This window comes from Protobothrops mucrosquamatus, unplaced genomic scaffold (genome assembly GCF_001527695.2).
Source record: "Protobothrops mucrosquamatus isolate PMUCROS unplaced genomic scaffold, P.Mucros_1.0 scaffold4076, whole genome shotgun sequence".
NCBI lineage: Eukaryota > Metazoa > Chordata > Lepidosauria > Squamata > Viperidae > Protobothrops > Protobothrops mucrosquamatus.
Window position 1 is genome coordinate 32,227 of NW_015390007.1, and position 13,282 is coordinate 45,508.

The 13,282-nt window shown below is 37.4% G+C and overlaps 2 protein-coding genes across 2 annotated transcripts in view; both read right to left on the reverse strand.

Moving 5' to 3' along the window:
* Nucleotides 1-32: 32 nt before the first annotated feature.
* On the reverse strand, nucleotides 33-5,396 carry LOC107298555 (protein LTV1 homolog). The gene is made up of 7 exons (XM_015827931.1): nucleotides 5,328-5,396; nucleotides 3,366-3,497; nucleotides 2,866-3,054; nucleotides 2,419-2,506; nucleotides 1,825-1,969; nucleotides 782-1,025; nucleotides 33-227 (listed from the first exon to the last, which is right to left on the reverse strand). Exons 1-7 carry the CDS (start codon nucleotides 5,328-5,330, stop codon nucleotides 33-35), a joined length of 996 nt encoding a protein of 331 aa, XP_015683417.1. The 5' UTR covers nucleotides 5,331-5,396.
* A 5,096-nt stretch (nucleotides 5,397-10,492) lies between these two features.
* Nucleotides 10,493-13,282, reverse strand: part of PHACTR2 (phosphatase and actin regulator 2) — a gene marked incomplete at its 5' end in the record, with an annotated part of 28,570 nt that continues 25,780 nt past the window's right edge. The window contains one exon of the mRNA XM_015827932.1: nucleotides 10,493-11,408. Within this exon, the coding sequence (XP_015683418.1) occupies nucleotides 11,393-11,408 (16 nt within the window). The remainder of the gene's footprint in view (nucleotides 11,409-13,282) is intronic.

The following is a 13,282-nucleotide window of genomic DNA, read 5'->3' on the forward strand; positions in this document are numbered from 1 at the left end:
TTAGTAGTATCAGTGTTTCCTCTATAAGCTGCTCATTGTTGAACAGGTACGCAGAAATTTTCCGAGAAGCATACTACCCAGTAAGGACCCTTTACATACTCCTTTGCTTTCTCTCTGAAGTAGTCATTCAACACTTCCTGTAATCGAGTGCTGTCACTTTGGATGAAACCTTCTAATTCGGCATTATCCAGTGGTCCAATTTCATCATCATCAAATTGTTCGAAAAACTAAGTGTGAAACAAATTATTGTTATTTAAATCAATTCCATATGCTTTCAGTAACAAACTTAAATTGCAATCCTCCAATGTATTTAAAAACAAATTTAAAATGTATTCGAGGATAATTAATTTACGTCCCCTCCCCTTTATATAACGACCAACATTTCCACTGATGAAAAAAGCTCATAAAACAAAAGTTACTGTTAGCCCAGCGATTGAGCTTTCTGTCTGTCTAATTTATGTAGCCACCCAACTCACAAACAAGTGATTCTGGGTGGTATGCAACAAACTAAAAAATAAATAAATATCTAAAATCATTATTACTGGCGAATATTAAAGTGTTAAAAACTTTAATTTCTTTTAGACAAGAAATAAGGTACAAGTCAAGCTATGTCATAGCATTAGATATAGTATTATACAACTCCTTAAAATTCTTAAGGAAAAACACATTAACAGAGCAGTAGTTTTACATACCAAGGGTGTTAAGAGATCAGGTTTAAAATTAAGTAACGTTTTCCAAATATATGCCCATAATTACAATCACTGTTGTAAGTTTATTTCACCTTCTCAAATCTTTCATCCAGAAGTGTCAGTTGTTCATTTCTTCTCATGACTGAAGAGGTCACGGAATACTCTGTGAAACGGCTCTTGGTCTCTTCTTCCATGAAAAGGAATTCTTTCATCTTCCCTTTAAAATCACTGTCATCTGACAAAGGACCTTCAGAATCATATTCTTCGCCACTTTGAGAATCTTCTCCATCCTCTTCCTCCTCCACATCTTCCCATGCATCTTCATCTTCAGATAAGCTGGCAATAACATATACATTGACTTCCTTAAATTTACAGTTCATTTTACTAATAGGCTAATAGTTCATGATTTTTCATGTACTGTATTTTCCCGAAAGTAAGACCTACCCCGAAAATAAGCCCTAGCTTGATTTTTGAGGGGTGGACCTAATATAAGCCCTCCTCCCAAAATAAGCTCTAGTTTTGGGCGAGGTGCACACCTAAAAATCAAGCTAGTGTGGGGGTGGGAGGGTGGAGCTGCCCCATGCGCCCCATATCCACTTGCCTTGCAGCCAGGCCTCTCTTCGCCAGTCCATTTCTGCGGCGTCCCCAGGCCTGCATTTCACAATCAGAGGCCTTTACGGAAAGCCTCTGCAGCCGAGAACTGAGCTATGGATTGAATCTATTGCTTGGTTATCGGCTACAGAGGCCTTCTAGAAAGGGCTGACTGCAAAATACAGGCCTGAGCTCCATTCTCAGTTGCAGAATGAAGCTGCTCCTTCGGCTGCAGAAGAAGTGGCGGCTGGGCCGGGCTGCAGGTGCCGAAGGTGAGTGGAAAAGAAACCCCCCCCCCCAAAAAATACGACCTGGTGCCTCTTTCAGAGGCAAAAAAATAAAATAAAAATAAGACTGGGTCTTATTTTCAGGGAAACACAGTACTACTGCACAGTATAACTAAGAATGAAATAGTAATCAATCAAGACCTGAAAAAGGTATAAAGAGTGGAATAATTTTGATGCACCCAGTATTGGGATTCCCTTTCCAGTAGAAAAATGAATAAGATAATAAAAACATAGTCATATGTTTTTCATTCCATTACCAAGAGAGTTCCTTCTCCAGTTCTAGGCTTCCAGATTTATTAGCTCTTAAAATGAAGTCATCTTCAAGCAGATTATCTGGACTGTCAAAATCAAAGTCATCATCTAGTGCTGCAATAATGTCAGGATCAAGATCCGGTCTAGGCCCTAGTGTTAGATAAAACATTACGTTAAAAAGCAGTTTTGACAGGATTAAGTCATTTCTCAGAATTATCAGTTTCCCTGAACACAAGTTATTTAGCAAACAGAAAAAATAATTCATACAACAGCAATTAGTTAGAAAACTACCTTCTCCTATTACCCCCAGATCAAACCTGAGAATTTTTCAAAAGTGTTTTAAGGTTAAATTGAATGGAATAGTGATCAGTATTGTCTTCTTGCCTTGATGAAAATAACGTGTTAACTCAAGGCAAACAACAGCTATCTTATGCACTCTTGTAATTTATCTCTTTTTACAGATTAGGACAGTAACAGAATTCCTCAATCACATATACGTTAATAATGTGAAGAACAGATTAAAACGGTCTTAAAGAAAAAGTTTCATTTTTCACATCAAATATAAGTGCACATAAAAGAATGTAGTGTAAATGAAGTACCTGGAACAGGAGCAGCTTTATTTAATAGTCCCACGTCTTCTTCAAATTCTGATGCAAATACTGAGGAGGGCAGATTAATGGTAGGAGCCTAAAGAACAAAGAATACGTAGCATTTTCTTTTAAAATGTTCAGGAGACTAAGTATCCTCAACTGAGTTTCTAGCATATACTTTTCATATGATACAGTGACAAATCAGTTCATGTCCCATAATAAAAAATTTTGGAATGCTGTCAATAATTTTATTAGCACTACTAATGAATAAAAATAAGGTAGTTTTAGATCTATCACAAAATAATTCAATGGGTGATTGAAAAAAGTACGTGAAAATCAAAAACATTGTTTAAAAAATTAAGCTTTAAATTTAAGAAATACTACTAGTTTGATTTGAACATACATATGGTAATTATAGGAAATACCACCACAGCACTTAAGAACATTTTTACTTACCGGAATGTGTTGAATTTCATCTTCTACCTCCCCTTCTGTAGACACTACAATCCTGCCTTGATTTGGGAAGCTTGATGGAACAAGTTCAGAAGGTCCTGAAGCTTCCTTCAAATGTTGCAAGTAATCGTAATCATCATCAAAGAATACTCCATATTTCCGCTGTTCTTCTCTTCTTTTTTCATCATTTCTCTAAAGGCATTGAAGAAGGAAATTACTGAATTTAGCTAATGTTGCTGTCAAACATAAAGAAAAAAAGCATAATGATTCTAATTACTTTCTACACATCTTTGCAGCAATGTTGATGCTCAGAGAATTCAGAATTCCACAATTAGGAACAACATATGAAGAGCCTTGACATTATTTCTGCAACATCATTTTCCCACAATGGTCAACTCAAGTGCCTCCTGAAAGCCCATGCACAGGCAGAATAGTCCTTCTCCGTCCTTTCACCTAAAGGAAGCATTAAGCTGCTTTTCTTCAACTTTGTCATTTCTTATTACCTTTAATGCAGGCAAGAGAACTCTCTGGGGTGCACTATCATCCGCCGTCAAAGGGTCCTTCTGACTTCTATGCACTACATGAAATGTTACAGCTTTTTTCTTTTCTATGAACGGTTTCTTCCGTCTGTGGGGCTACAAAACAAGAGACAATGATCTGAAAATGGAACAAAACTGATAAGGGTTTCACTACTTATCTAAGTAAATGGGTTATTTATATCCTCCCTAGGAATATAATTGTAAAAACATTTTTTTTACTGCTACCTAGAGTCACAATACTCTGATTGGGGCAACCATATAGACCAAACAAACAAACAAACAAATCTGTTACATCTTTACTTAGTTAACTGATGCATACTAAATATTTAGAATTCTTTTAGCTTTTTAAAATGTGTTAAATGTAAACCAGAATAGATTGATTTGAGCTTTTTGGGGATGGTTTGTTTGCTTCCAGGGTTGTCCAGAACACAGAGTAGTTTACAGCACTCTAGACAGCTTCTGGCACAGATATGTTTGGATCATCCCATTACAGTGAATTTCCACATTGAATGTTTTCCCCATTGATAGGTTTTATGGTTATCTCTTTCAGGAGATGATTCTCAAGTTACTTGACTTTATATACTGCATTCTACCGAAATATCTCTTTAGTGTATAATAAAAAGCATAAAACCAAATCAAAGCCACAAATAGCAAAAATGACAATAATAAAAATAAAAATAAAAGGCCTTTTAACTAAAAGATTTGTTTTAAAGCCTTCCTAAAGTGCAGACAATGAAATTAGATTCTGCAGCTCCAGTAAACTTGGCAGATACAGAGAAGACTGAACTTCAGGTTGCCAAGAGCTAAGGTTTCATCTCAGTATATTGGGGTGGGGAAACAGTTGAAATTATAAAGGAAATCTTTGCTCAGTTATTCCTAACACAAACCATTTAGATTTTAAAAGTAATAAGTAATTTATATCTCATCAGGAAATAAATCAGCAGCCAATACAATGCCTTCAGCATAAGAATCTGACTCCACCCTAACGGCATCTAGGAAAGGAAGGTGAACAAATGCTTTTAAGTGTCACAGTGGCTCCAATCTTCATAAAAGAAGACAGGGGGGGATAGTCATGATTACTTTTTCCTGGTCAAGTCCCATATCATGTGCAATTTGCAGCTACCTTTACCAGATAGGTACCTCACACAGATATCCAAGTGGTGACAGATTCTAGAAGCTACACATATTTAATGGCTTCACATAGCAACACTGAAAAACTATATATCCTGTAAACCTAAAAACAGTTAAGATTTTCAGTGTTGCTATATGAGATTATAAAATATGTGTAGCATCCAGAATCTGTCATCGCTTGGATTTCTGTAGGAGGCTTCCTGCTGGCAAAGCCCTATTGAACTGCCCAAATATCCCATTATTTTATTATTATAAATTTTCAAATGGCAAGCTGTTCTTGATTCCACACCATTTTCGTTAACTGTCCATCCAGCACAATCTAACAGCTGCATATTTACAATAGCTGTGTTTCTAAGTCAGTGTTTCTCAACCTTGACAATTTTAAGGCATGTGGACTTCAACTCCCAGAATTCCACAGCCAGCATTGCTGGCTGTGGAATTCTGGGAGTTGAAGTCCACATGCCTTAAAATTGCCAAGGTTGAGAAACAAGTAATGCAGCCTCCGATTCAACGCCTGCATGGCATTACAGGACATCGTGTGCCGGTGCCTGAACGTGCTGGTGCCTCTCTTTGGATTTCGCTGGATTTCACCCATCCCGAAACGTCCCCCGTGAAAGTTACAGCAAGTTCATACATGCCACGCCACTGGTGAGACGACAATGGGAAGAATTTCCTGACATTTCCCTCCATCTCTTTCCCAGATTATCCATCTTCCCCCATGGAAGGGTGGGAGAACTAACACCTGCAGCCCGAGGCTGCCAGCCTGCTCAAACCTGAACTTCACGCTCCGCTTACCATTGTGCGAGTCTCCGACGCTAACGACCGTCAAGCGCCCAATAACCCACTGAACCCACAAGCCAGATCCCAAACAGACCGCTCCGCCCCCCTAACGAGCTTTGCTGCTTCACGTTTTCCGGTTCCGGGAAGGGATCGGTCTTCCCAAGTTGTCGCTCTCGGTTTCCGATCTCGTTGGTGCAATTCCAGCCATCTTGGAATATACCAATTGTTGTTGAAAAGGGTGGCAAGGAAATAAATTAGCTGGCTACATATCCGGCAGCGCTAGAACTTAGTATCGTCAAGCGAGGATGGAGTATACAGATTGTTTTTCCTTTCCATGACAATAATAACCTGTTCGCTCTGGGAATGGATCCCAACAAAACAATAAGCCTCAACAATGCGCTCTCCCTTTTCCAGCGGAAGTATTGGTAGAAAAGAGCAACAGCTTAGAAAGGGCTAGAGCGGCATAGTTTATAGTTCCAGAGTGATGTCACTTTATTGGGGAAAAAAAAAGATACCGGTATACCGGAAGTGCCCATAAATGTGAGATGCATCGTTTCTTTCACGTGATCTTTTGTGAATTACCAGCTTGCCTGCTCTAAGTGACGTTCGTCATTCATGTCTATTCTGCCTGCTCTGAGTGATGTTTGTCACTGTGTGAAAGAATATTAACGCACTATAAATCTTACAGTTTGTAATTCTAAATTGAAGAATAACAGGAGTTGCAAGGGATCTTGGAGGTCTTCTAGTCCAACCCCCTGCTCAAGCAGGAGACTCTATACCAGTGATGGTGAACCTTTTAGAGACTGAGTGCCCAAACTTCAACCCAAAACCCACTTATGTATCATCGGGTGCCGTGTGGGCGTGGCCCATTGGGTAGCTGCAGTGGTAATGGCAGACTGGGTGGGACTAAAAAGTTCAATCAATCAATTCCAACTTTGCGGGATTTTTTTTTTTTTGTGAGAAGTTGAAATTGATTGAACCTTTTTTTTTTTTTTTTTGCACACAGTGGCAGAGGCCTAAAACCAAAAGGTTTTTATAAAACCCAGCTGAAGGCCTAGGACTGGGGCAACGGCGCGCGTGCCCACAGAGAGGGCTCTGCGTGCCACCTGTGGCACGCGTGCCATAGGTTCGCCACCACGGCTCTATACCAAAGGTAGGCAACCTTGGCTCTTTTATGACTCGTGGACTTCAACTCCCAGAATTCCTGAGCCAGCCATGCTGGCTCAGGAATTCTGGGAGTTGAAGTCCACGAGTCATAAAAGAGCCAAGGTTGCCTACCCCTGCTCTATACCAATCCGAACAAATGACTGTCCAGTCTCTTCTTTAAAAAGCTCCAGTGATGGAGCACCCACTACTTCTGAAGCTATTCCACTAATTGTTCTCATTGACAGGAAATTTCTACTTAATTGTAGGTTGAATCTCTCTCTGTAAAGCTTTCATCTGTTACTCCTTGTCCTGCCCTCAGGTGCTTTGGAGAATAGATTGGCTCCCTTGTCTCTCTGACAGCCTCTCAAATATTGGAAGACTGCTATCATTTTCACCCCGAGTCCTTCTCTTCATTAGACTAGACATATCTGGTTCCTGCAACTTTTCATCCTATACTTTTTACCTCCAGTCCTCTATATTTACCTTTGTTCCTCTTCTCTGTACTCAGTTTCTGAGTCTCAACATATTTTTTTGTATCGTGGTAAGCAATGCAGTATTTCAAGTGTGGCCTTACCAGTACAGCATAAAGTGGTACTTTCACGTGATCCTGATGCTATCCCTCTGGGGGTGCAACCTAGGACTGCATTGGCTGTTTGGGCAGCTGCATCACACTGCTGAATGAAGTGATTGTTCACTAGGACTCCTAGATCCCTCTTACAAATACTGCTGTTAAGCCAGGTATCACCTATTCTATAACTGTGTGTTTGGCTTTTCTTGCCTAAGTATAAGCTCTTATTTTTCTCATCACTGAATTGTATTTTATTGGCTAGGGCCCAATGCTTAAGTCTTGTCAAGATCCTTCTGAATCGTGAGCCTATCTTCTAAAGTGTTGGCTATTTCCCCCAGATTGGTGTTGTTTGCGAGTTTGATGAGTTCCCTTTCTATCCCTTCATCTAAATTGTTTATAAAGATGTTGAAAACCTACTGGGCCTAAGATAGAAGCTTGTAGTATTCCATTGCATGCTTCCCTCCATGTGGATGTAATTCTATCCAGTGTGATTGGTCAGCCAGTTATGAATCCATTTGGTGGTGATGCTGTTTGTTCCATATTTTTCTATCTTATAAAGAAGTAAGCTGTGGTCTACCTTGTCAAATGCCTCACTGAAGTCAAAATATATTATGTCCACAAATTTTGCTGGTCCACTAATTAAGTTACTTTGTCAAAGAATGCAAAAAGGTTGTGTGGCATGATTTTGTTTTGTTTTTGAGTTTGACTGAACTAAAGTGATCTTTTTTATTTTTTTTAGTAAACTTACATGTCACTCATCTTGCCTAGAGGGGACTTATATGGCAAATATATGGCCTATCTGCGAAGAACTTCTAGTTAATTTATTAAAAAGTTAAACTATGAGTATATATTCCTGCATTTAGACCAGACAAGATCTCAGACTGTATCTGCTTTCAAACATTACAATGTAAAAAGATGAAATAAAAGCAATCAAAAAAAGAAAGAGGGCAGGCACCAATTCTTAATTTTTTATATTTATATCACAACCAAAATTTGTTAAAATTGGATATTACAATTCAAAACAGTTTTGATACTCCTCCAATATTGCACAATATTCTAAGTTAAAATATACGGCTAGCCTGTGGATGGTGCTGTATAGCTATATTTTTGTATCTTATAAAAAAAGGAAAAATGGAGAATAACTCTTTCATTTGATTCCAATAGAAGAGACTATATGTACTTCAGGGTTGAACTGTAGAGTCCTTGGTGCTCTCTAATCTTGGATTAAGGAACAACTAGAGAAGACACATTAATACTATCAACAATATCTTCAACACAGTTGGATAATGAATATCTGCAAGCAAACATCCAAATTCAGAGAGCACCAAGGAATCTTTTCATTTGTTTGAGTCCTGGGACTATTAAAGATACCATATCTGAAATCATCTATAAAATCTGCAAACATCTTGATAATCACATGATGATAGCAGAAAGGCAGAATCATCTACGGTAGCAGTGGTTATCTAGATTTTTTCTGCCCAAGTAAAGTAGACACATCCATATTTTTCTTGGCAACAGAGCAGAAAAAAATATGTTCAAGATTGTGTTACTTCTAACATACAACCTTGGAATTATCTGGAAGTTTTCATCCAAATAAAAATCTATCCTGCTTAAATGTCCGCACTCAAACAAAAACTGCCACATGCTGACCATCCTTAAAACTAACACAGGTAATCTGGAAGCCCCTCCCCTAATTATTTTATTTTATTTTTCTTAAGCCTAGTTCGTATCTTTATTTTCTTATTACAAATAGTTCTGTTTGCTATATGAACTTCCTCAGTCACACTTAGGTTGCTTTAAAAAATTTTTAGAGCATAATGCTGTATACATTTACACAGGCATATGGCTAGGCTCTTGATAAAACTCAGTAGGTCTTATTTCTAAGTACACACATATAAAATAATTCTGATAAAAAAATTTAATTTCTTAATTAAAAGAAAGGAATGAAAGTTCTGACGTTAAAAAATCATGACAGAGATCATTTATTGCTGAAAAAAATACATATCTTTTATAATTAGGAACTAAAGAGAACACATGGACAAAAATAAATGGTAGTATGTACAGACTTCAAAAAGGATAAATAATACACATATATTGTAATACTGCAGTACATGCCCTTGTGTATTTCAGGTCCTTAAGCTTTACTGTGTACATTAAAAGGATAAATAAGTGCTAATATAAGACAATTTTTAGTGTAAACAATGTCATGGGCTTATAATAAGCCACCATATTTCGGACCAACATAATTAAAGCACACCACCTTTTACTGTTATACTAATTGGATATTCACAAATACAGTTACAAGATAATATAAAAGTAGACCATTTGCTCCACATAACCACACACAACAAAGGCTGTAAGTTTGAAGCCCCTTTTGTAGTTTTCTCATGGTCCTAAATGAGGATTTAATGTATGTCTAGAGCAGCAAGTCCCTTTCCTATTAAAGTGGGTCATCAACTTGCTAAGGCAAAGGACAAAACCTGAATCATTCCAAAAGCTGCTAAACTGCAGCACTGAATACTTTTAGTCAATATCAACAAATATTTCAAATTCTCAGTTAATAACAGTTGCGGGGGAGGGGGGGAAAGGGACTCTGTGATGAGGGATCTTTCTATCAAATAATAGTGCTCTGCTTTGTCCCTTTGCTTCCTTAGCATGGAGATGTTCAGTGCAATAAGTGCTTTGGGGAACAGAAAAACTATTTCTTTTGGATATCCCTGTTATCCCTCTTCTCCACAGTGGAAGGATAGATTGAACAAAAATGTGGGCAAGACTCCCATTCCCCAGGCTGACTGGTGTGATGGCAAAGAGGCAAAGGAAAGAGAAACAAAGCACTGTTATGATAGGAATCCATCCATGTGCAGGTGGTGTGTTCAAGCAGGGAAGACTTGTGTCTGTAAGAGTTTTATTTCCAAATGCAGTAAAACTTCAAACTAATTGGATTTGGTTCAGGTGCAACAAAAATCCACTTGCCATTGAACATATGTATATTGACATTTTTACTTGTGCATAAACACCCATTTGCCTTTGAACAGCCATTTCAGTGTAAAGGACATCCATTTCTATCCCATTAGTTTGTTCCAAGGAAGATTTACTACAGTCCCAAATTGGCAACGTAATGCCAATTTATTCTATATCAGGAGTGTCAAACTGCCGGCCCGCAGGCCGGATGCGTCATGCCGAAACTGCGCCCATCCCATTGCCGGCAATGGAAAAAAAAGTCGCGATATGTCGCAACACATCACGTGACATTGCGAGTTTGACACCCCTGTTCTATACGATTTGCCAGCCCCCCACCCCAAAAACTCATGACCTTTCCTATTCTGATAGAAATAAATCCTGATTTCAATATAAATCATCCTCTTGATCTTACATTGTTCTTACTGATTTAAGGACCAATTAAATATCACTCAAACTATCAAAAAGGGGGGAAGATGTTCATGCGTATTTCATCTTTGTTGACTTTTATTTTCAGTTTGGCTTCAAAATCTGATTATCATTATTGTCTGATTAAGCGAGATTAAAGATTATCAGTTCTTTTCACAGTATTCTTATTGTCTCACATTTTTCGTTTTCTAAAAATACTTTTCAATTGATTCATGACTACAGAGAATCCTTGGTGCTTCTTTTACATTTATCAGATTAAAAAAAATAATTTGTGTTGCAATCCTAAATAATAAAGATACACTTAGCGGTTTTAATATTGTACAACTCATATAATCTAGCTGTACTCAAAACTGCAACCCCCAATGGACATTTGGAATTCATAATCATACAATCATAAACATAACTGTGAATTGTACCAATTACTGCCAAATACACTGATATTACATCAAATTACTGTACTATTTATGAGAAGTAGAGTTGGCAATTTAAAAAAAAACATTCTGGAAGACAGAAAGAGAACTGTTCACATTCCTAGTTTTTTATCTTGCTGCAGTAATCCAGTCTTTTAATATAGTATAAACTTATTTCCATGAAGAAGAAAAATTTTATTCTAAGTATATCAGTTGGCCCACAAATAGTTCAGCTATATCTGTTCCCATCCTATTTGAAAGTGGACTGTGCTTCCTTCTTGTCAATAGTCATTTTCAGTTCACCCCAGTCAACTGTTAGTAAGGAAAAACAGTACGATTTTTTTATTCAAAGAAAATAATAAACATTCATATTACATGGCCATTTTTATATTCTTTTCTGTATCTCTTCTAGTGGTCTCTTTTTGTTAAAATATGAGGATCCACAATATAGAGTAACTTCAGGTTTTAAGGTGCTGCAGACATTTCAGTTGTGATGTACTCTGGGCTTCAAGATGGAGGACTTTCCTCAGGAAAGATATTTGCGCTCAACAACAGAGTATTTTCAACACTTAAGGACGATGAAACCTGAAGGTGAGAAATAAAATTTATTGTTTTGATTTTTTTCTCATTATCCTCAAGGTACCGGTACAAGAAAAGATCAGAACAACTGTAAAGTTCAAATATTCAAATTCCAAATGCTAAAACACCCACATAATAACCATACCATACATACTACTTTCTTTATAAAATTGAATCCATATTTCAAAATCATATTCAAATCTGACTAACATTGCTGCTAAATTTTTAAGTATTAATGAATACATTTATTTACTTCTTGGTTCATTGTGTGCTATACGATCACGAATAATATTTTAATAACTCCACGGATTAAAATGAGTTATCTTGAAAGGTTTAGAAAGACAAAAAGCTTCCAAACTAGTAGAGTAATGAACTGAGATCCCATGGACAAAAAAAAAAGTATTGATGGGAACCCTTTGTTTAGACACTGTTTCACATAGTTGGGCATTGTTCAATTTAAGAACAGTATGTCGCCCTCTTATTGTTATTATTTCATTTGTTTCAGAGAAGGGAGAAGTCTTACATCATTGAATGTGTGTACAGGAACAAGGATTTTAGCTTTTGATCATATCTGAAGCCACTCATAGAAAAGCACATCATTTGTGCCTCTATAAATTTCAAATTTACGGGCCATCATTATAAGAAATCTTGTCTGTTTCTTGTTATTATGCTTGCAATAATTTGAAACTATACATACATATTGAACTAAGTACCAGATTACTATAACCTGCAGCTTAAGAATTGAACATCTGAATCAATAATGTAATAATTTGAGAACTATTTTTGGACAACCTAAAGACAGAAGTAAATAATCTGAGTAAAATACAATCCCTACTCTGTCAAAATTAGAAATTGAATCACAATATTGATTGCAGAAAAAAACAGGCTGATGCAACTATAATATATACCCCCATCACAAGTTCCAGCAATATGCAAAAGTAGTCATGTGATACAAAAGTGGAAAAGAAGAGACACATAATACTCTAGTCTGGACAGCAATGTATTTACCACAGGTCCAGAGCAATGACTGCATTGCTATATATTGAGAAATCACCAGATTTCTGATAAGCATTATAGCAACTCAGTATTATCCACTTGCCTTCTCACACTGAATACTGTTGATAATATGTTCATTTACAGACAATAAGCTCTTTATAGGTCTGAAGATTCCCCGCAACGCTGAATGCGCAGCCCATATATGCACAAACACACACTGACATATACATACCCAAACCCCACTCCTAAACTGTGCTGAGGAAAGAAGAAATAGGGGAGACATGATAGCAGTGTTCCAGTATTTGAGGGGCTGTCAGAAAGAAGAAGGGGTCACGTTTTTCTCCAAAGCACCAGAGGGCAGGACGAGAAACAATGGTTGGAAACTGATCAGAGAGAAGCAACCTGGAATTAAGGAGAAACTTCCTGACAGTGAGGACAATTAACCAGAGGAACAGCTTGCCTCCAGAAATCGTGGGTGCTCCATCACTGGAGATTTTTAAGAAGAGGCTAGACAGTCACTTGTCTAAGATTGTATAGGTTCTCCTGCTTGAGCAGGAGGCTGGACTAGAAGACCTCCAAGGTCCCTTCCAGCTCTATTCTATTCTAAAAACGAAAGTTTAAGAGAATAGTCATTTCTGTGTACTTGTGATAGGAAGAACAGTAGTGTGAATGCAAGGGGATGGGGGATGAATTTGTGGAAAAGAGTATCAGGCTTCACAGTGTACTACAGAAGGAGAAATGCATTATCTTGCTAAGATGCTGAATTCATAGAAATAAAATGGTTAACTTTTTGCTGCAGCTAAAAATTTCTGGAAGTTCTGTTTTTCCCTAATCCAAATAAAGTCCACAAAACCAGTGTACGCATAACCAAGGAATTGTTGATA

Bases quoted from the DNA above. Each gene is read 5' to 3' on its own strand.
- LOC107298555 (XM_015827931.1), bottom strand. The intron at 1,970-2,418 runs GTACTTCATTTA...ATCTAACACTAG, and splicing joins TAAAGCTGCTCCTGTTCCAG to GGCCTAGACCGGATCTTGAT. The intron at 228-781 runs GTGAAATAAACT...TTTCACACTTAG, and splicing joins TGGATGAAAGATTTGAGAAG to TTTTTCGAACAATTTGATGA.